We start from the raw sequence: 21,558 nt of genomic DNA, 5'->3' as shown, positions 1-21,558 counted from the left end.
CGTATTGTAACAACATCAACCATCAGCTAGAGATCACCATACCTAACAATAGAGAAGCTATCCCTTCCACATCATATGCTAGTCTAGCCTCTCTTTCCAGCTCAATCACTCCTATACCAAAGCAAGAGAAGTTGAAAATGAAAATGTCGAGGAAGGTCCCAGGGAATATAATCTTAGCCAACTCTTTTGTGTTGGGAAATTACTCACCTCCCCTAGAAATCATGGCAAACCTCAAAAGTTGCTTCAACCACCACTGGCCAAGCAAGCATGCACTTTGGCTCAATTCATCCCTGGTAAAAGTTAGGAAGAGGAAACCAAGGATGAGGACCTGGCATAATGGATCTAAAAAGACCCTATCAACACAGAAAGCCCAAAGGCTAAGCTTCCCACTGATAAATATGGAAAAGGCCTCACTATCATGCAAAGAATGGGCTATGATGGCTAGAGTGCTTTGGGACATTGCAAAGAAGGAAGACACGAGCCCTTATAGCCTGAGTTGAAACCTAAAGATAAAATTGTAGTAGGTTTTCAAAAGGGATCTCTTCCTAAGCTTAGATTCAAAGGCAAACCTAGCAAACCCATGTATCAACTAGTTACTCCAAGAAGGCCATCCTTGTTTATATATACTGCACCAACACCACCAACTACACCCACAAAACCAATAATCCCATCAATAGCATCAAATCCATCAGCAACATCAACAACACTGATAATCCCATCAGTAGCATCAGTAGCACCAACTATACCAACAACACCGATACTCCTAGCAGAAGCATCAACAACACCAATAACCCCATCAACAACACCAACAATCCCACCTCCAAAAATGAATAAACTCGTGACCAATACACTCTTCAATTCAAAAGACATCCCAACATGGTACAGTAATCAAATGTTAGAGAGTGATTCAGAGACCAATTCACATGAGTGGGAATGGGATTCAGTGAATCTAAATACTTCACACGAGGAAGACACATCGCCTCCACCACCTCGTAAAGATATCCCAGTTTATGGAGAGGCATGGATTAAAACCTTTTGGGTTCATGAGCAAGAAGCAACTTCCACAGGCCCTACGTCAAATCCTACACCCGAATCTGACAAGGAGAGTACCATTGACAAACTTCACTCATCTATATTAACCCTTAGTGATGCCTCCTCTGAACTCAACTTAATCGATGAGGTCATGCCCATCATCCACCCTGAACTCATCGACTGGAACTAGCCAAATCCCCCATGTCTTGATCATTTCCAAAATGATGAGGCGCTCATCGACTTTTTTAGAAATACAGGATAACATACCAAGTGTGGATCGGAAAGCTGGGTTTGCCATCAAACTTAATAGAACAACATACTTTGGGGCGGATGCCAAACCTTTCAGCTACAAAAACATCACAATAAAACATGGATCTTATAGTGAAAACCACATAGTGGTACTTGTTGATCCCAAAAAAGTAAAAATAAAGAGCGTATCCAAAGGTGAAAGCCTCTCTGAGGCGCCTGTGGATGAAAGGTTTGACATCCTCCCCTCTAGTACAAATCAGGAGAGATCGATGATCCTAATAGAAGAAACACAAGAATTCAATGTGGGGATCCCTGAGACTCCTCACCAAATACATTTGACATCTCTATTAACTCCAGAGGAACAACCAAAATTTGTGGAATTCTTCGAGAAGCGTCAAATCAACTTCGCATGGTCTTATGCAGACATGCCTGGCTTAGATCCTGATTTAGTCATGCATCACCTAACTGTGGCAGAAGGAGATAAACCTATTAAACAAAAGCTCAAAAAGATGCACCCACATATTGGTGTTCTTGTAAAAGCAGAACTCAAAAAGCTCTTGGATGTTGGTTTCATTAGACCAATCAATTATGCAGATTGGATCTCCAATATTGTACCTGTCGATAAACCTAATGGGGGCATCCGTATCTATACAGACTTTAGATATTTGAACAAGGCATTCCCTAAAGATGACTTCCCCTTACCAAACATCGACATGATTGTCGATCTAACAACAGGTCATTCAATGCTTTCTCTTATGGATGGCTTTCCAGAGGATCAACATAAAACTGCTTTCACATGCTCATGGGGAACCTACTGTTGGAATGTGATGCCATTTGGTATGAAGAATGCAGGGGCAACCTATCAAAGAGCTATGACTACCATCTTTCATGATATGATGCACACCATAATGGAAGATTATGTCGATGATTTACTAATTAAATCATTAACAAGAGAGGATCATCTGGAAATACTAGGTCAAATCTTTGACATATTAGAGCAATATCATGTCCATCTTAATCCAAAGAAATGTGTCTTTGGAATAACCTCAGGGAAGCTCCTAGGATACATTGTCTCAAGCAAAGGCATTGAAGTAGATCCGGAGAAAGTCAAAGCAATCATGGACATGCCACCTCCAAAGAACATCAGTTAGTTAAAGACACTACAAGGGCAACTACAATCAATTCAGAGATTCATTGCACAATTGGCTGATAAGTGTCATCTCTTCACTCATCTGCTACACAAGAATGTCCGTTTTCAATGGGATACAAAGTTCCAACAAGCATTCCAAATTCCTAAGGACTACCTGATGAATACACCGTTGTTGATCCCATAAGATCCAAGAAAACCTTTATTGCTATATATTTCAGCTACAAATACGACATTAGGAGTATTGTTGGCACAACACAATGTAGAAGGAAAAGAATGTGCTATATACTATATCTCTCACACATTGGTAGGCTATGAACTCAATTACACACCTATTAAGCGAGCTTTCCTAGCAGTTATCTTGGCAGCCACCAAATCGAGGCACTACATGTTAACGCACAAGGTACAACTCATTACCAAAATAGATCCACTCAAGTACATACTCAACAAGGCAACATTGACAAGCCGTTTGGCCAAATGGGATATGATCTTGAGTGAATTTGATAGAGTATGTGGACCACAAGGCTATCAAGGGGCAAGCTATTGCAGATTAGTTGGTTGATGCAGCCCTCGTAGGTGACCATCCTCTTATTTCCAATTTTCTAGATGAAGAGATCTTCATGATCATAGCTACACAACCTTGGAAGGTATACTTTGATGGCTCATATACTAGACATGGCTCGGGGGCAGGTATTCTTTTTATCACACCTCAAGGTGACAACATCCCGAAGTCATACAGGCTCACTTTCCCATGCACCAATAATATAGCAGAATATGAGGACTTGATCACATGACTCATATTGGCTATACAATGGCATCTAAAAGAGCTACAGGTATATGAATATTCTCAGCTAGTCATCCGACAAGTTATCGATGAATACCAAACCAAGGATTATAAGCTCATGCCATATAAAAGGATGGTGGATAGTTACAAAGAATCATTTACAACTATCACATTTGAGCAAGTACCCAGAGATCAGAATCGAGCTGCCGACGCAATGGCTACAATTGCATCTCTCCTAGATCTTCCACAAAATTCAACACGCTACGAGTTCTTGGTAGAACAACTTTGGATCCCCATGTATGATATCCCCGAAACTGAAATGATATGTCACCTTGTCGATTCTGGATACCCATGGTATGATGAGTACTTCACTTACCTCCGTGATCACACACTTCCTCCCAACCAATCCAATAACCAACAAAAAACCTTCATTCGCCAAACCACTTGATACACCATCATTGTCGACACCCTATACAGGTGAAGTCTTGATGGTACTCTCCTTCAATGTCTGGAACACGATGAGATAACAAAGGCCTTGGAATTTGGAATAGGCACTTGAAGGAATTTGTGGGGCTCACTCAAGTGGTCATTCCCTAGCAAAGAAAAGCATGCACGCTGGATACTATTGGCCCACCATGGAAAAGGACTCTTACTATTTTGTCAGAAAATGCATGAAGTGTCGAGTCCACGGAGACCTGATACATGCACCAACACAGTAATTGCAACCAATCACAACACCATGGCCCTTTTGTCAATGGGGACTCGACCTTGTGGGTAAAATCCATCCATCTTCATCCAACGACCATAGATTTATCATTACCACCACCGAATACTTTACATAGTGGATCGAATCCGTTCCACTTACCCAAGTCACGGACAAGCAGATCGCCTCATTCATCCTTAATTACATCATCTACCAGTATGGTGTACCCATGTCCATCATCACAGATAACGAGCTTCCTTTTAAAAATCAGGATGTTTGTGAACTCTGTGAGAAGGTTCAAATCCAACACCATTTTTCCACCCCCTATTACCCACAAGGCAATGGTCAAGCCGAAGCATCGAACAAGAATATTTTGAGAACAAGAATATATGGTCAATGATGGTGGTTGTGATTGGCACATTAGATTAAATCCAACACTATGGCTGTATCGAACTAGCATTTAAACCCCTACAAGCACGACTCCCTACTCACTGGTCTATGGAGCAGAAGTCATCCTGCCTATTGAGGTTGAAATACCATCTCTACGGGTTTCCTTGCACAATCTGATAGATGATGAAGCATATTGGGTCTCTCGTCTTCAAGACTTGGAACTGCTTGATGAAAGGTGACAAGTTGCATACAACCACCTGAAAGCCTATCAACAATGAATGAGAAGAAGCTACAATCATTGGGTTAAACCTCGTACATTTGAGGTAGGTGATCTTGTTCTCAGGCAGAATCATCGTAACCAACCAAATAGAGAACATCATGACAAGTTTGAATCCAACTGGCTGGATCCATAAGTTATCACTGTTGTATTTGGGTCTGGGACATATCAGTTGGCAACTTCAGAAGGAGAACCACTAGCAGATCCGATCAACAATATGCACCTCAAACGGTTTCATACATAAGTTGTGCAGAGAATCCGACTCCTCCAATATATTAGAAAATATAAAAAACATTCAGAAAAATGTCTTAAAGAAAATACAAAAAAAATCAAGAAAATAGTAAAGAAAAAATCATGCATCCAAACGGTGAAAACCATTTCGGTGGCACCTTGGGTAAGTGCGATGGTGAAAACCTGGCAAACATGCACCACTCATAAAGGCTATGGCTCCATTGTCTTTCAAACTTGTTGCGATCACATCCATTCATCCGTTATTTAAACCATGGCTTGTCATTGATATGCAATCAGGGTTAGTACTTCATGTGTCTTGCATCTCGCTTTCATAGTGACGTCTAAACTGGGGGCAATGCTCTTAACCTATTGATGGAAATGGATTCTGATGTCATGGAATGGGGACAAGGCAACAACAAAGTTCAATGTTAATAAGTTAGTTTCAACCATAAAAACAAAACAAAGAACTAAAAACCATTCCAAACATATCAAAAGAGATTTCAAAAAGCATGAAAGAAGTTTAACAAAATAAAAAAAAGGAGAAGAGCCTCCCTAAGATGCTTCCATGATGCCTTTCGATGCTTCTCCCTTGTTTCTCCCCTCTCCAAGTCCCAAATGAGTGTAGCTCTTAGCTTTTAGCACTAGCCATGGATGCCATATGGAGATTCAAGATGGTTGAATATGATAAGCAAATGCTATGCAAGTGTAGATAGTGATGCTATGAAAAAGCTCTATGCTAATACCAGTATAACAACAATACTCTAATGCTTTTTTTTTGCTTGAGGAGAAGGGTTCTATTTATAGAAGAAATGGGGAAATGAAGGGTTAAGATTGAGTAATCTTAACAAGGGTTAGGATTGAAAGATATTCAATCCATGTGAGACTTTCAACCCAATCCCATGTTGACAAGTGTCACCATGAGGAGGCTTGAGAGGAGAGATAAGGAGCATTAAATGCTTGAGGGAACATGATGGTTACCCTAGTCAAAGAAATAAATGCTTTGAAGAGACACATGGGTTACATGAGGGTTAAGTTAGGGGTCAAAGTCCTTAACCATGGGTGCAAGTGGAATTAACCATTAATGGTCATGTAAGAGCCATAAGTGGTTTGGAAGACTTTAGAGGTTAATTTGTTGAACACACAAATCATTAATTGCTTTTCAAAGACTTTGGAGTCTTTGAGAAGTGACTCCAATTTGCTTAGGAATGTGACAATATTTAGGGGATGGATTAGGTTAATTAGGAAAGGTTTAGAAGAATCTAGAAGGGGTTTAGGCATGCAAGTGGGAGGAATTTTGGTATTTTCAATTAAAATAAAATCATTTATTTCAATTAAATGGTGTAATTTGCATTTGGGTAAATATTCAAATAAATATTAATTTATTTAAATGAGAAAAAGGAAGATAAAGCATTAAAATGCTTGAAGACTTTGAGGGAAACCATTAAAAGGATTGAAGACTTTAAGGGAAGCAATTAAAGTCTTAAGAAGACTTTAAGGGAAGCCATTAAGTTTGAAGACTTTAAGGGAAACCATTAAAGGCTTAAGAAGACTATAGAAGGAAGCCATCAAGTTTGAAGAGTTTAAAGCCATCAAGTTTGAAGACTTTAAGGGAAACCATTAAAGGTTTCAAGTGGGTGAGGATAAATAGGATTTTAAATAAATAATTTATTTAAAATAGTTGTGCAACTTGCATTTGTAGGAAAATACAAGTGGGTGGAGGATAAAGGTGATTTAAATAAATAATTTATTTAAAATAGTTGTGCAACTTGCATTTGTAGGAAAATACAAGTGGGTGAGGATAAAGGTGATTTAAATAAATGCTAATTTATTTAAATGTGAGAGGTGGGATTTTGGGGGAATTTAAATAAATATTAATTTATTTAAATGTGAGAGAAGATTTAATTAAATAAATATGATTTATTTATTTAATTAATGGTCTGAATTTGGTTAAGTGAATTAAATCAAATAAATTGAATAATTTATTTAATTAATAGGAGAAGAGGGTTAAGATGAATTAATTTAATATATTAATTTAGTTAATTATTGATTGATGGTTAAATAATCAAATAAATACTAAATATTCATTTAATTAAGTGGACAGATTTATGTGATTACAGATTCTACATTACTTGTGCTTCATTGAGTTCTTCATTCAAAATTGACTAGAAATAATACCAAAAACATTCGTAAAAACTCAAAATATACCAAAAACATTCAAAAACAATCACAAAATCCAAAAACATGATAAAACATCAAAAATCAATAAAAAACATTGTAATATATCATATTATTTGTACATACACATCGCAACAGCCACCAAACAAACATTTTTGAGCTACTTAAACAATGATCACTTATCAAATCAACCAACCCATCAAAACATCTACACATAATCGTCTTCGCAAGAATGCATCCTTTCTCACAAACAACGACATGTTAACATTTTCTTTGACAAGAATATTTTGTTTAAGCTGATAAGTACTTGGTTGGTTTGTTATTTATTTATTCATATCAAGTTCCTACGCTACTCCAGGATATCCACAAGTGATTAGAGTAGTCGGGATGGCTCCTGATATCTTTTTCTTTGTTTGTTGTCTGCAGATTGTTCCAATGAAGTTCTGGGGCATGTACTAATGGTGTCTATGTGGGAAGTTCACTAAGCTACATGATCATATGCCAAAAATACAATGATGGATCACTATGGCTTACTGACTACAATGTATACCTCAACCATTTGCATATGAACCAGACTAGAGGGTAACTTTTCTTTGTCTATGATGCTTGCTTACATGTGAAATGCTCAAAACTTGGTTCATGCTACCTCGGCCAAGAACGATACTACCATGCTCGATGATGAAATAAAGAACTGTGAATAATCTATGGATCATAATTTCATCTCATTTGTATATATTGCATTCCACCCATCCATACATCCATATTGCTGCATATCATTCATACATAGTAATGACAATGGATACTCTCTTTTTTTGATCTTCTTCCACAGGAATGAGTCTTAGGTCCTCCATACCTTCTATCTAACATTGGATCACCCTCCCCATCTAGGTCCTCCATACCTTCTATCTAACATTGAATCCCCCCCTCACCTTCCCCATCTCGATCATCATCATAATCTTTTCATCGTAATCGATTATGGAAATCTTAGACTACAAGAGGCATTTATTACAATGATCTAGTCTCAACGGGGCTGCTATGATTCACCACAAACAACCTACAACGCAAACATTATTAATTGATCAACCAATCAAACACAATCACAATGGACAATTATATCAATTGTCTAAGTCTCAACGAGTATATTGCTTCATATACCTTAACTTCATCGGACAATTACATCAATTGTCTAAGTCACAATAGGTCACTTTGATTCACTTACTCAGACTTTATCCTATCGAAGCGAACAACTAACATCAACTGTCAGGCTTTGACTCAACTGGGGCAATTTAACCGATTGCACTCAATTGTCCAACCAATTTTGATCAATTGTGTAGTATCAATCAAAAGAACAAATACCGCATTTGCACCGAATCTCCTGCATGACCTAAGGGTACTCATTGGCTTGTCGTTTCTCCGTATTCACTGCATTTTCTTTCATTCTTTCACCATTATTTCTAAATTCTTCTATTCTACCTCCCCTCCACTTCTTTCTCTTCTTCGAGAGATCGCCCAATTTTTAAAAAAATTTCGGCCCATCTCTTGAGGGGGAATACCACCCACTAAATTAACATTTATGGGGCATATTTCTCATACCTATCTTTCTTTCTTTGAAACGACACGATAAACCGCACTGTCTCAAAGAGGGGCAAATGTAGACACATAAATCTGTCCACTTAATTAAATGAATATTTAGTATTTATTTGATTATTTAACCATTAGTCATCAATTAATTAAATTAATATTTAATTCATTAATCCTCAACCTCTTCTTCTATTAACTAAATAAATTATTCAATTTATTTAAATTAATTCATTAAACCACACACCAACAATCAATTAAATGAATAAGACATATTTATTTAATTTAACCCCTTTCCTCCTTTATATAAATAAATAAATATTTATTTAAATCCCTAAACTACCATCCCCCCCCACTTGCATTCTCCTACAAATGCAAGTTGCACCTATTTAGTTGAAATAAATGATTTTTTTTTTTAATTAAAATCCTATTTTCTCTCACCCACTAGACTCTTCTAACCCATTCTAGACTCTTCTAAACCCTTTCTAGATTCTTCTAATCCATTCTAAATTAGCCTAATCCCATCCCCTAATTATTGTCACATTCCTAAGCAACTTGGAGTCACTTCTCAAAGCCTCCAAAGTCTTTGAAAAGCATTAAAAGTTTTATGTTTTCAACAAGTTAACCCCCAAAGTCTTCCAAACCATTAATGGCTCTTACATAACCATTAATGGTTAAATCAACTTGCCCACATGGTTAGAGGCTTTCCCTCTAACTCAACCCCCATTTAACTCATGGGTCTCTTCAAGCATTTATTGCTTTGACCATGGTTATCCCCACTAACTCTTGCACAAGAGTTTGTCCATTGGATAAAAGCATTATTCATTGGATAAAGGCTTCTATTCATTCAACTCAATCCTAACCTTACCTCCTAAGGTAACCTTCATGTCATCTCAAGCATTTAATGCTTCTTCCCTCTCCTCTCAAGCCATCTCATGTTGACATTTGTCATCTTGGGATTGGGTTGAAAGCCCTCACATGGATCAGAAACCCATCAATCCTGGCCCTTGTTGAGATTACTCAATCTCTACCATCCATTTCTCCATTTTTCCTATACATAGAGCCCATTCCTTCTTAATCCATAAATCTTGTATGCATCAAACTTATACCAATTTTAAGAGAGCATTCTAGGAACACTTTCCTTTGTTATTTTGGATAAAATTAACATAGATTAATTAGATACTTTCTCATATTTAGCTTGCATTTGCATAATTAGTCATTTTTCATAATATTGAATCTCCCTAAGACATCCATAATAGTGCAAAAATATAAGGGCTACACTCATGTGGAACTTGGAGAGGAGAGGAACAAGAGAGGAGCATCTATGAGCATTTTGAAGAGCATTTGGGAGGGTTTAGTGTCTTTCCTCCGTTTTTGTGTGCTTTCTATAATCTATTTAATATCTCTGTTGATATGCATGCTTAGGATTGTAGTTTCTTTCATCTTTCATTTTTTATTGATACTAACTAACACTAACGTTTGAATCTTGTGTTCCTAACATTCCTTTTTGCAGTGCATCAATATCTATTATAAAAAAGTATTACAAAGTTGTAGATTGAATGAAAAAATACAACTCCAAGTTACTCCAAGTTATATTTCATTGAAATTACCTCACACGTCATCTCACATGTAAACACACAAAAAAATCTTCATGAACAAAAAACAATTGGAACTCACAATATCATAAATCACATGGAAATTATAGAAATGGTTCTTGGACCTTTCTATGATGCTATAGATGATTATCATATCTTAATAAATAAACTCACTACTAACAGACCATGAATATTATTGTTTTCTTTTGAGGAACTTTACAACAAAGCACTTTTGATGCATGGACTCAAAAAATTGAATTTGATGATATCAAAATTTTATTGACATTAAAAGAAAAAAGATCTAAGAATTTTCTATGAAGCTACAAATTATGTTCACATCCTTTTTAATGCTAAAGTTATTAAATTTAAATGTAACCAACAAACTTGTGAATTTATAAAATGCAGTGAGTGATACAAATTTAATAAAAAAATTGTTAGGTTAAATTTTTAGATAGGAAAAATGCACTATTGAAGCATCAAAAGTGCAGTGTAGTGTGTTTTTTACTCATCAACTACTATTTCATATTACATGAAGATTGTGTCTGGACATGGTAACTAAAATTAAAATTTCATTCATTTGTCTACTTTCTGTATGCATTTTTATACAAGACATGCCAATATCTTTATTTATTATTGAGCTTATGTCACCTCGCAGAACTATGAATTGATTCAAAGATAGGTTTAACTCGGACTTATATTTCTTTCAATTGCCTTATTAGAACATAAAGCTCATTTTTTTGCAATTTTTGTTCTTGAATATACTTATGCTCATATCAACAAAACATTTTCAACAAATTCCTAAATAGCTATTCACACTCATGATTTTAGAATGAATATTGAATTATACACATATTTAGTGACTACCACATTACATGAATCTAAATGCATACCACATTAACAAAGACAAAGATTTAAAGATATCCATTTTGCCAAAATTGTGTGAGAGACAATCTCAAACTTTATCCCTTATCTCATATACTTATATACAACTTTCAATAATTTCATTTGCAAATGTTTTTTTATTAAAATAAGTAGAAAAACAAGGTTGTTGACCCTGTATATAATAGCCCATAGGTGGCATAAAAGAAAGATAGTAAAACTAGGGTGTTGGCCCTATACAAGCTCAGGTCAAACATGCCATTAACAACAAGTTAGAAGACCACTTTTAAAAGGTTTGCCAAACCAACAACACAACAATAACAGAAAGCTATACTCAAGAGGGGAGAATCGCCTATAACTCGACACAAAAGAGTTTTGGGGGGGGAGACCTACCTTTCCCCTTGCAACAAACAACAATCCAGGCAATACTATTATTAGGAATGTCATTGCAAGTAGGATCAAGTAGGAAAATCCCCTCAAAGTTTTGTTCTGCACCTAAAGAAGACTTTTGTTACAAAACAACACCTAGAGTAGACTGTTGTAGAAAAACAAGAACAACAGGAGTAAAAGACTCAAGGCTAGAGGAAGCCATACGAATAGTATCCAGGGGGACAATAGAAACCTTGACAACAGTAAGAGGCACAACCTCATCCCAGGAGGAGTCATCATTAGCATGAGAAGGGTCATCAGAATGAACATTAATAGTCAAGTGATCAACAACCACATCTTTCCACCAAGTTGCAAAACCTTTACAACGCGAGAGACAACAATCAAAAGCTAAGTGACAAGTTGAGAAGCATCTATGACTGTGAAAGGGGAGGGTCTCATAATCTAACTATTGAGTCTAGGGCCTATTCCCAACCATAAGAACCACATCCCCAGGGAGAGGCATAGAGATGTCAATGTTGATTAGAATGCAAGCAAAAATAGAATGATCCATGAAGGATGTGGTATCATCGACTTTCAAGAAGTGTTTGATAGAGTTACCAATGGCCTCATAACAATAATGATCCCAAAAATGGAGAGGAAGATTGGGAAGAGGAACCCACACTGGTTGCACATGTTGAGTGGTTCAGTATGAGGGTTGAAAGAAGTTGTCAAAGGTTTGACCGAGAGAGAGTAAACTCCCCAAGCCCATAGCTTGCTCAGCACCAAGTCACAATCCACATAGGAAACAAAGGAAGTAATAAAAAAACCTTTAGCACAAGGGTAAATCTCAATGGTGTCAACAACCAAAGGCTTCCTAGAATCACTCACCCAACGATGAAGATGCGGAAGGAAAGGCCAGAACCCAGCAAATTTGCACACCAACCTACAATGTTCGTATAAACCAACATTTTCTACCACAACAGGGAAGGTCTCGGCACAAGGGAGAGGATGAGATTTTCCTTTGGGAGGAAAAGTAGCAACAACTTTGGCAACATGAACAAAGCTCCGCCCACCAGTGGAAGAAAAAGGCTTGGAAGGAGGGGTTCCAACACAAGTTTTGGCAAGACCATCAATAACAACACCAAACCCACCCACGACCAAGGGGGTGAGATGAGGCTCACTAGCATGAGAGGCAAGTGAACCCACAGGCGCAAGGCCACACACACCACTAACTAGGACATGAGCCCGAGAAAAAACCCCACAAAGGAAGTAGGAGAGACAAGTGCGGACTGAGTCGTAGCAGATGGAGCGATTACAAACAGAGTCATTGTAGACAGAGCCATTGTAGGAGTAGTAGTCATAGATAGAGCCATTGCAGGAGGGGTGAGAACACTAGCCGTTGTAGCTGTTTCAAAACCAATTCGTACAACTCAAGTTTTCTTTTCATTTGTACATGTTAATATATATTAAAAACTTTATTTTTTAAATTATATTAAGAGACATTCTACGATGAAAGGATTGATGGAGTCTTTTCATTTGTTAATGTTAATATATATTTAAAACTTATTTTCCTAATTATGTTAAGAGATGTTCTACAATGAAAGGATAGATTGAGTCCATGTAGATAAAAATACCATCAAATTAATTTTGATATTAAATAAATACTTGGTAGTTACATTTTAAATAGAGTGATTAGGAATTAGTGCATGGAAGTGGAGAATGGTATGTGATTGAACGCATGGAAGTGCAAATTTTATTCGATAGAAAGAGACATTTCGATTTAAGAAGACACATTCCAATCAATTCTATTTTTAGGTCATTGTTCAAGAGATTAAGGACATGCCCCCATGCAACAACTTAACTTATTTTAGCTAGCAACCATTGCTTAATTTTTTTAAGCAACAATTTGTGGAGCTAGTGGCCATATGACTATAAAATTGGCATCTCTCCATATCGAAGAAAATTTTATTTTATCAAATTGATCAAAATCATTTTTTTTTTGTCGAAATGTCATTTTGGAGGCAGTTTTGGAAAATAATTGTTTGAAGAGTTGGGCCAAAATCCTTTTAGGGGTAATTTCTTACTTACATTTCCACAAATGTGCACAAAGAATTATTGTCATATCTTTCACATTTGGGAGAATTTAAAATTCTCTATAAGTGTTGATAATTAATAAGAAATTTAATTTCTAAAGTTTTAACGAATTTGAAGCAAAATCATCTGAGCTCCGCAGATCTATTTTGAGAATTAAAGTAGTTTTGTAATTGAATTTTAATTGCAATTTCATATTAAAAAAAGAAATAAGTTAAATGGAGAGTGACTTTTGAATATGAGGAAAAAATTATCATTTATGATATTGTCAAAATAAAGAGAAAAAAATAATGGTGTAGAAATTACTTTCAAGTTCTAAATACAGGTGTTGCGTAAGAAGGAAAAGAAACGCCTGTTTTTTTGTGAGAATGAAACACCATCTATGAGAGATATTTCTGAGTTTTAAAACGCAGGAAAATCATATTAAAAAGAAGAGCAAATGAGAAATGAAGAAGAAATAAAACAAGGAATTTGAAACATCCACTTCAGCGCTCAGTTCGGTTACTTTGTGTGGAAAATGCAATGATAGTTTTCTTCAACATAACATCAAAGAAAAAATGGCAAAAGCTTTCTGGATTCAATTTACAGAAGACAAATAACAATGATTAAATGGAGAGGGAAAATGGCTTTGCTTTGCCTCACAAAGATTCCATTTTTGAGGATTATTATTGGGCAGATATTTGTTTTTGAAGGGATTTCATGCCAAAAATGGAGTTGGAAAATAAGACAACAGAAAGTGGCAGGAAAACAGAAAAGATAAAAAGAAAGAATTGCCTAAAATGCGTTGAAGAGTGCTGAGTTGGAATTTAGTTTTTGTAGAACGGAGTAGAATCTCTGAAGCATTTGCTGTGATGTGAATTTAAGTTCACTTATTATAATTTGAAAATGTTTATCAATAAAATAAGAATTTGTTCTCTGTAATTTTTGTTAACTGCTCTGTTCATCAGTCTGATAAGACTCATGAAATTTGCTCTGCAGAGTGGCCGTAATGTGTAGTGGCCATAAATTTTGAGAAACTTAAATTTTGCGAGCATTTATTTTGATGAATTGTAAATATTTTATTGTTGAGCAAGAATATTAAAGATAAATCGTATCCTTGACAGGAGATCTACAGTGGAAGGGTTAAGGAGCACACAAGAAAGGAGAAAATCTCAGTAGAATTCACCTTGGGACGCTTCATATAAGGCATCGACAGAGATCAGTTGTTTCAGAAACAGGTGTGGATCATTATAGAAAATATCAGCATATTTATTGTTCACCAAAAAATTGCTGTCTTTTTCCTAGTTTTCTTTTCCTAGAACGATTTGAATACAATTTACATTTAGAACTGTTTAATTAATGGGAAGGATTGTTATGATATTTAAATACATGTTAATTTATGTCAGTATTTGAGTTTGAGGACGGACAGAAACCAGAGAAGACACGAAGATCCTGACAGGTATAGAGAAATGAGGAGATCTGAGAAGGTAACAGAGAATTCTCAAGCAAAGATTGACAGAGGTTGCAACAAAGAAAAGCTTGAAGAAAAAGACGATTATGAAAAATCAAGGTCTCACAAGGAGACAGGTGGCAGAAATAAGCACAAATTTAGTGAAAAAAGGGCTTCCGGAAACCAGAGGAATTTGGTCAATTTAAGACACACAATCTACTCAACAATCATGTCAAGTGTTGATTTTGAGGAAGCTGGTCATAAGCTACTAAGGATCAAGCTTGAATCAGGTCAAGAGGTGGAGTTATGCATCATGCTATTAGAATGTTGCAGTCAAGAGAGAACATACCGCCGTTATTATGGTCTTCTAGGGAAAAGATTCTACATGATCAACAAAGTATACCAGGAATTTTTCGAAAAGTGTTTTGTGCAACAGTACTCTATGGTACACAGGTTGGAAACAAATAAACTTCGTAATGCTGCAAATTTTTTTGCTCACTTACTGGCCACAGATGCTCTTCCATGGCATTGTCTTGCTTATAAACGTCTGACAGAGGAGGATACTACTTCCTCTTTCCGTATTTTTATAAAGATTCTCTTCCAGGAGCTGGCAGAGCAACTTGGTATATTTTTGCTTAATAAAAGGTTGAACGATCCAACGATGCAAGAGTATTTTGATTCAATTTTCCCAAAGGACAATCCCAAAAATTCATGGTTTGCTATCAATTTCTTTACTTCCATTGGTCTTGGTGATATTGGTGATATCACTGAGAGTTTGAGTGAGTATTTGAAGAATATGCCAAGGCTTATAATGCAGCAGCAAAAGTCTATCCCTGAGTTTGATGAATCGTCTTGGCAGAGGAACTTGGTATATTTTTGCTTAATAAAAGGTTGAACGATCCAACAATGCAAGAGTATTTTGATTCAATTTTCCCAAAGGACAATCCCAAAAATTCATCGTTTGCTATCAATTTCTTTACTTCCATTGGTCTTGGTGATATCACTGAGAGTTTGAGTGAGTATTTGAAGAATATGCCAAGGCTTATAATGCAGCAGCAAAAGTCTATCCCTGAGTTTGATGAATCGATCTCTGATGATGATTCATCTAGTTCATTAGGCTCCTTAGATTCTGATCATCATGAATCTGACAATGAGAGGAGCAAGGAGCCATCAAGAAAGAAAAATAAATCCAACCATAACAATGAGTATGAGAAAACAAGAAAAAAGAAAAGGGCAAAGATGATCTGAATTATGGATTCGGATGACAACATTTGAGTGAGAACCTGCGGTATTGTGGATTTGCTTACACAAACAAGGTAAACACATAATTGAAGCAAGCCAAAAAGTAATCCATTCAATTCGAAAATCCAACATATAACAGTTCATGAGATTCCAAGGGTCACCAAAACCCCTTGAGAATCAAAACTCAATAGTCATATTTGTTTATTACATAATAAAATCCAAAACTATGAAATTTTCAAAAAACTATATCAAATTTTATCTTAACTTTGACTAGACCTAACTTTCTACTCAGGACTCGAAATTATCTACAACCCATCTTGCTCCCACCCAACACAAGCAATCTAGAGCTGAGATTCAATTTGAATTGCAGTGGCTCCATTGATCACAATGGGACATCAAAAAGAAGATAAGAATATTAATTTGCATTCTACTCACATTCTATTTTGTGAGCACTTCATTCAGAACTACAGAAGTGACTTATTGGGGTTTTAGACAAAGGGGGATAGTTCACAACATTCATAAATCCACTGTCAAGCACCCAAGTGTGAAATCCATTGTACAATCAACTTAACAAATCACTGGACTGACAATGTTTACTCTCATAGACAAAAAGGGATTTGAATTCCATCACGGACCAACAGAAAATGGTTCTACTACTCTATCATGTCTTGCCTTTTCATTATTCCTTGACACAATTTCAAAAAGTTAATATGCCCTATCTATGATATGGCATAATGAATTACTCTAGAGCTATGTATCAACCAATTTTGAAAATATTATTCATGGTTGGCAACAACCTCACCATCATAGCATAGACAATGCACTTGAATTGTTTGAAATAATGCCTCAAAGAAATGTGGGTTATCATGGAATACCCAGGGGCCAAATCATGGAGTTGTGTCACACTTTGGGCCAATGGAGGGTACTCCAGTCGGACTAAGTCCAGACGGACTACCCTCGGGCCGCGTGGCGCCGAAATGGCGCCCAAAGTCCGACCAGACTCGGTTCGGCCTGACTCCCTTAGTTCAAATGGCATCATTAAAAAAAAATCATTTTTTTTTTAATGTTAGAACTAAGGGTAGTCCGGCTGGACTATCTTATGTTTCATGTGATGTGGCACAAAAATGGTCAAAAATTCTATATTTTTGAAACTTTTCACTTCTACTTAATTTTTCTTCAAGCAGAATATTTTTTCACAAAAATCAAAAAATTACCCTTTGGTAGAGCTTGAAGTCACAAATCTAGAGATATAATTTTTTTAGTATTTTGATTAATTTTAATATTTTTATTAATTTAAACATTGTGAGTAGCTTTTTAAAGTTCAAAAAGAGGCTGATTAGAAATTTAAAAAAAATCACTAGGTAAGAGAATCTTCTCGAAAAGGGTATTTTTTTGGGGGGGTTATGATAAATTTAGTAGTCAAAAAGTGACGTTGAACGAAAACTGTCAAATTTAGCTATGTTGGACTTCAAAATATTATAACGAGAAAAATATACATAAAAATTATTTTATTTATTTTTAACACTATATATGTGTGTGTGTGTGTGTGTGTGTGTGTGTGTGTGTGTGTGTGTGTGTGTGTGTGTGTGTGTGTGTGTGTGTGTTCTCTATTTGGAAAAAAATCAGAAAAAAAAAGTCCGTTTTAATTTTTTTTGGTGGCCCGACTAGAACCCCTAATTTTCAGCATTTTTCAGCAATGAAAAATGTGACATTTTTCCAAGATCAAGAGCTCAATGAAAAGTACAAAATAGAGAGATAAAATATTGATAGGAATAAATTGTATTCTATCAAGAGCAAATACTAATCAAATGGATCATCAAAAGTTGAACTACATACAATGTAGATGAGCCTGCTTATAAAGGCAAGGCTGTATGGATATGTGAGCACACAAATATGACATGTGGCTCAATGAGAACAAGGGTAGGTGGGAAATAGGTGTGGTAGGTAGGAGAAACAATAAAATATTCCACATGAGGTGGATCACCCACCAAAGGTGGAAATCACGCCATAAAAGTGGAAATCTCCTACAACATACTATCCCATTGTAGCACAAACACCCAAGTGTCTCATATGCAAACTAATATGATATGCATGTGCCTAAGTAAACTTAAGTAAGGTGTAATAATATCCAACATGAATAATTGATTACACCAACACCCCCCCTTAAGTGCAACTTAGGGGAATGTACTTAAGTCTACAATGCAACTCAGCAATGCAAGATGGGTCCCGGCTACAAGGCCATGTTAGGTACCCATGTACAAATGTAAATGCACACAAACCAATGCAATCTCTCATAAAGTGGGGAAAGAGAGAAAAACCCAATGGGAAAAAACCCTCCCCCAAAAAGAGAGATGAAAACTATATACAAAGAACTCTCAAAGAAGCATGTGAAGGACAAAACCCCATGCGAGGAAAAAGTACCCCCCATATGAGAGAAGAAGAGAAGCTAGGTAGCCCCCCTCAATGTAGAATCTACACCAATGGTAGAAGCTCAAAGCTGGATGAAGAAACTGCTCCACGAACGTCGAACAACATTTCTCCCCTTAGGAAGAAACAAAACCAAAGGTGTATCCATGAAGTCTCCCCAATCATTAAGGTAAGAAGTAGGAAAAATACTCATGATGAATGGAGTCTTTGGAAAACTGCTCAAGTGTCCCCATGTCGATGTTGAAAGTTACCCCCTCCAAAGGTGGTGAACTACTCCACACTGTTGAAAAAGGAAATCCAAGATCTAGTGGAGATGAATGTGGAACAATATTCAAAGACTCACATGTCTCCTCTAAGGATAAAGAGACCTCCTCCAACTGATGTACAAAAATATCCACAATCATATCAACCTCGAAAGAAGGATCATGTAGAGAATGCACAAGAGGGTTAGAGTATTCCCTCGTAACAATCGAAGAAGGATCATCTCTATCAAAGAGAAGATGAATATCATCAATGATGTCTCCCAAATCTGCAATGTAGAACTCCACAAACAAACCTACAATGTCTGTCAAGTAGGCATCCCAATCAACTGAAGCTGGAAGACACGAAATATCTTGCTGCATTGAATCACAAGAAACAAAAACTGTCGCACTAGCTGCATCATCAGGTGCAATAGGTGATGTGATATCAATAGGAGGAGATCAAATGCAAGGCTCAAGAATGGGGTCACATGTGAGTATTATAGGAGTTGAGAAAATACAACACCACAGGAGCCTGAAGATCTTCTGCAAGCCAAATAACCTGTTACAAGGAGAAGCAATGAAGCAAAATCTGAAGAACATACAAAACACAGAGAATATGCTCAAAAAGAGAGAGCTCAATATTCACAAAAATATGTAATGTGATTCTTACAAAGAAAAGAAAGAACTCAACCTTTAATAGGTCAAGAAACCCTAAAAAGGGAAAACCTAGGTTTGCACATAATAATTAAAATAATTAAATATATGCACCTAAAGTTAGCTTAAGTGTAAAAGAGATAAAGGGAACTTAAATAATTAAACAAAGAATGTTTAATTAATCAAGTAAATACCCAAATACTCTAACACCCCCCCTTAAGCTAGACTTAGGGAGAAGCTAAAACCTAGAACAGCTACTGAAAGCAATAAAGATGGGTCCCGACAACAAGGCCTGATCAGGTACCCAAATACAATGAAATCTCTATGAAACGGAGACAAAGAGAAAACCACGTGGGAACAAAACTCTACTCCAAAAAGAGATGGAAAAAATATCACTGAAGCATGAAGACCCTGCAAACTCTGTCGAAGAATAACTGCTGATCTGAAGAACATCCACTGAACTAGAACATGACCAGGTAGAGAAGACTGTAATTTGCATGAGTGCCCTCAAATGACACTACTCGAATCAGGAGGCAAACAAGGCAAAACAACTGAAATCGAAGATACGGATGGCATGAGAAACCAAAGCCTGAAGAGCTGATCAATCGAACCACGGAAGCATTAGAACCAACAGGATAAACCTCCCCATAATGCGGAAGTGGGAGAGGGACAAGAACACTGAAAATGACAGCCAAAAAACACCTGCATGACAAAGAACCAAGAACATCAAAGGTGCTAAGACACATCATCATGAGGCGAATGTCGTGGAAGGAACACTCACTTGACAAAGGAAGATGGCAAACAAAGGCAAACATCAACCCCCTCATGGCACTTGATCAACAGTGCATGTACAACAAGACACAAGATATGCAAGATTCCAAGTAAACAATGCATGATGGCACTTTATCTCAGTGCGTTTGCTTAATTACAAGCTACAATGATAAGAAGACTAGAAATAGAAATGAGAATCAAAACAGAGACACCCTACTCAGAAAAGAGATCCCGGGACCTGAAACAACCACGATATCTACCAAAGTGCTGAAAAGAAAAAAACTGAATAAAATATGCATGGAGCAGAATTTGAAAAAAAAACTCATATTTCTGGAAAGTACATAGAACACGCTTTCCGAAAATATAAAGTTTTCAAAAAACGGAGGTCGGATGCTCATTCTACGTCTCCCGGAGTACAAAAAAGAGACCTCAATTTGACTGCAAAAAAACACAGTCAAACAAAAAAATTGGAAAAAATTACCAACACCATGAGGTCGGCCTCGGAACCAGCTTTCCGATGCCTATTCGTTTTTGAAAAAATGACTCTGTATGCCCAAGATAGGGCCAAAAAACCAAACCCCCCTTGAAAAAGCCAAAAAAAGGGGGTCTAGTTGCCTGTTGGTGGTCCGGTGGCCAGGGAGCGGAGCTCCGGTGGTGCACCGGTGGCGGCCGAGTGGCAGGGTGGCGGCGTGGTGGCCGACCGAAAAATAGGGCCGGACAACGGAGGGGCTAGGCATCTGAGCGGTGGGGGCCAGGGTGAAGGCCGCAAGTGGCGGGCGATCCAGGCTGGTGGGGGCAGGCAATCCCAGGCGAAGCAGCTGGCGGTGCAGGTGGGCAGCGGCCGACGGGGAGCATGCAGCGGCCAGCGGGGGCGGATAGCAGCGACGGCCGGCGGGAGAAACAAAGGCGGTGGTCGGCGAGCTTGCAGCGGACCTGACAATGCCCAATACAACCACTAGACTTATAGAATCCACAGGAGGCTATTAAACCATGTCACGAATCCCCACAAGGGACACTGGCCTACTGCCAACAATCCCTCTCAGAGTGTCACTCACCGCAGCCTGCGTGATTCGAACCTGTGACCAAGCTCTGATACCATATAGGAGTTGAGAAAATACAACACCACAGGAGCCTGAAGATCTTCTGCAAGCCGAATAACCTGTTACAAGGAGAAGCAATGAAGCAAAATCTGAAGAACATACAAAACACATAGAATATGCTTAAAAAGAGAGAGCTCAATATTCACAAAAATATGTAATGTGATTCTTACAAAGAAAAGAAAGAACTCAACCT

At 37.2% G+C, this 21,558-nt stretch overlaps 1 protein-coding gene across 1 annotated transcript; it reads left to right on the top strand.

Moving 5' to 3' along the window:
- Positions 1-14,616: 14,616 nt before the first annotated feature.
- LOC131035794 (uncharacterized) lies at positions 14,617-21,224 on the top strand. Its single transcript, XM_059221229.1, has 3 exons — positions 14,617-14,717; positions 14,886-15,784; positions 20,903-21,224. The coding sequence occupies exons 2-3, from the start codon at positions 14,949-14,951 to the stop codon at positions 21,222-21,224; spliced, it is 1,158 nt and encodes a 385-aa protein (XP_059077212.1). The 5' UTR covers positions 14,617-14,717; positions 14,886-14,948.
- The last annotated feature ends 334 nt before the right edge of the window (positions 21,225-21,558 follow it).

This window comes from Cryptomeria japonica, chromosome 5 (genome assembly GCF_030272615.1).
Source record: "Cryptomeria japonica chromosome 5, Sugi_1.0, whole genome shotgun sequence".
In the NCBI taxonomy this organism is placed as follows: domain Eukaryota; kingdom Viridiplantae; phylum Streptophyta; class Pinopsida; order Cupressales; family Cupressaceae; genus Cryptomeria; species Cryptomeria japonica.
This window is presented reverse-complemented; position numbering and strand designations above follow the sequence as displayed.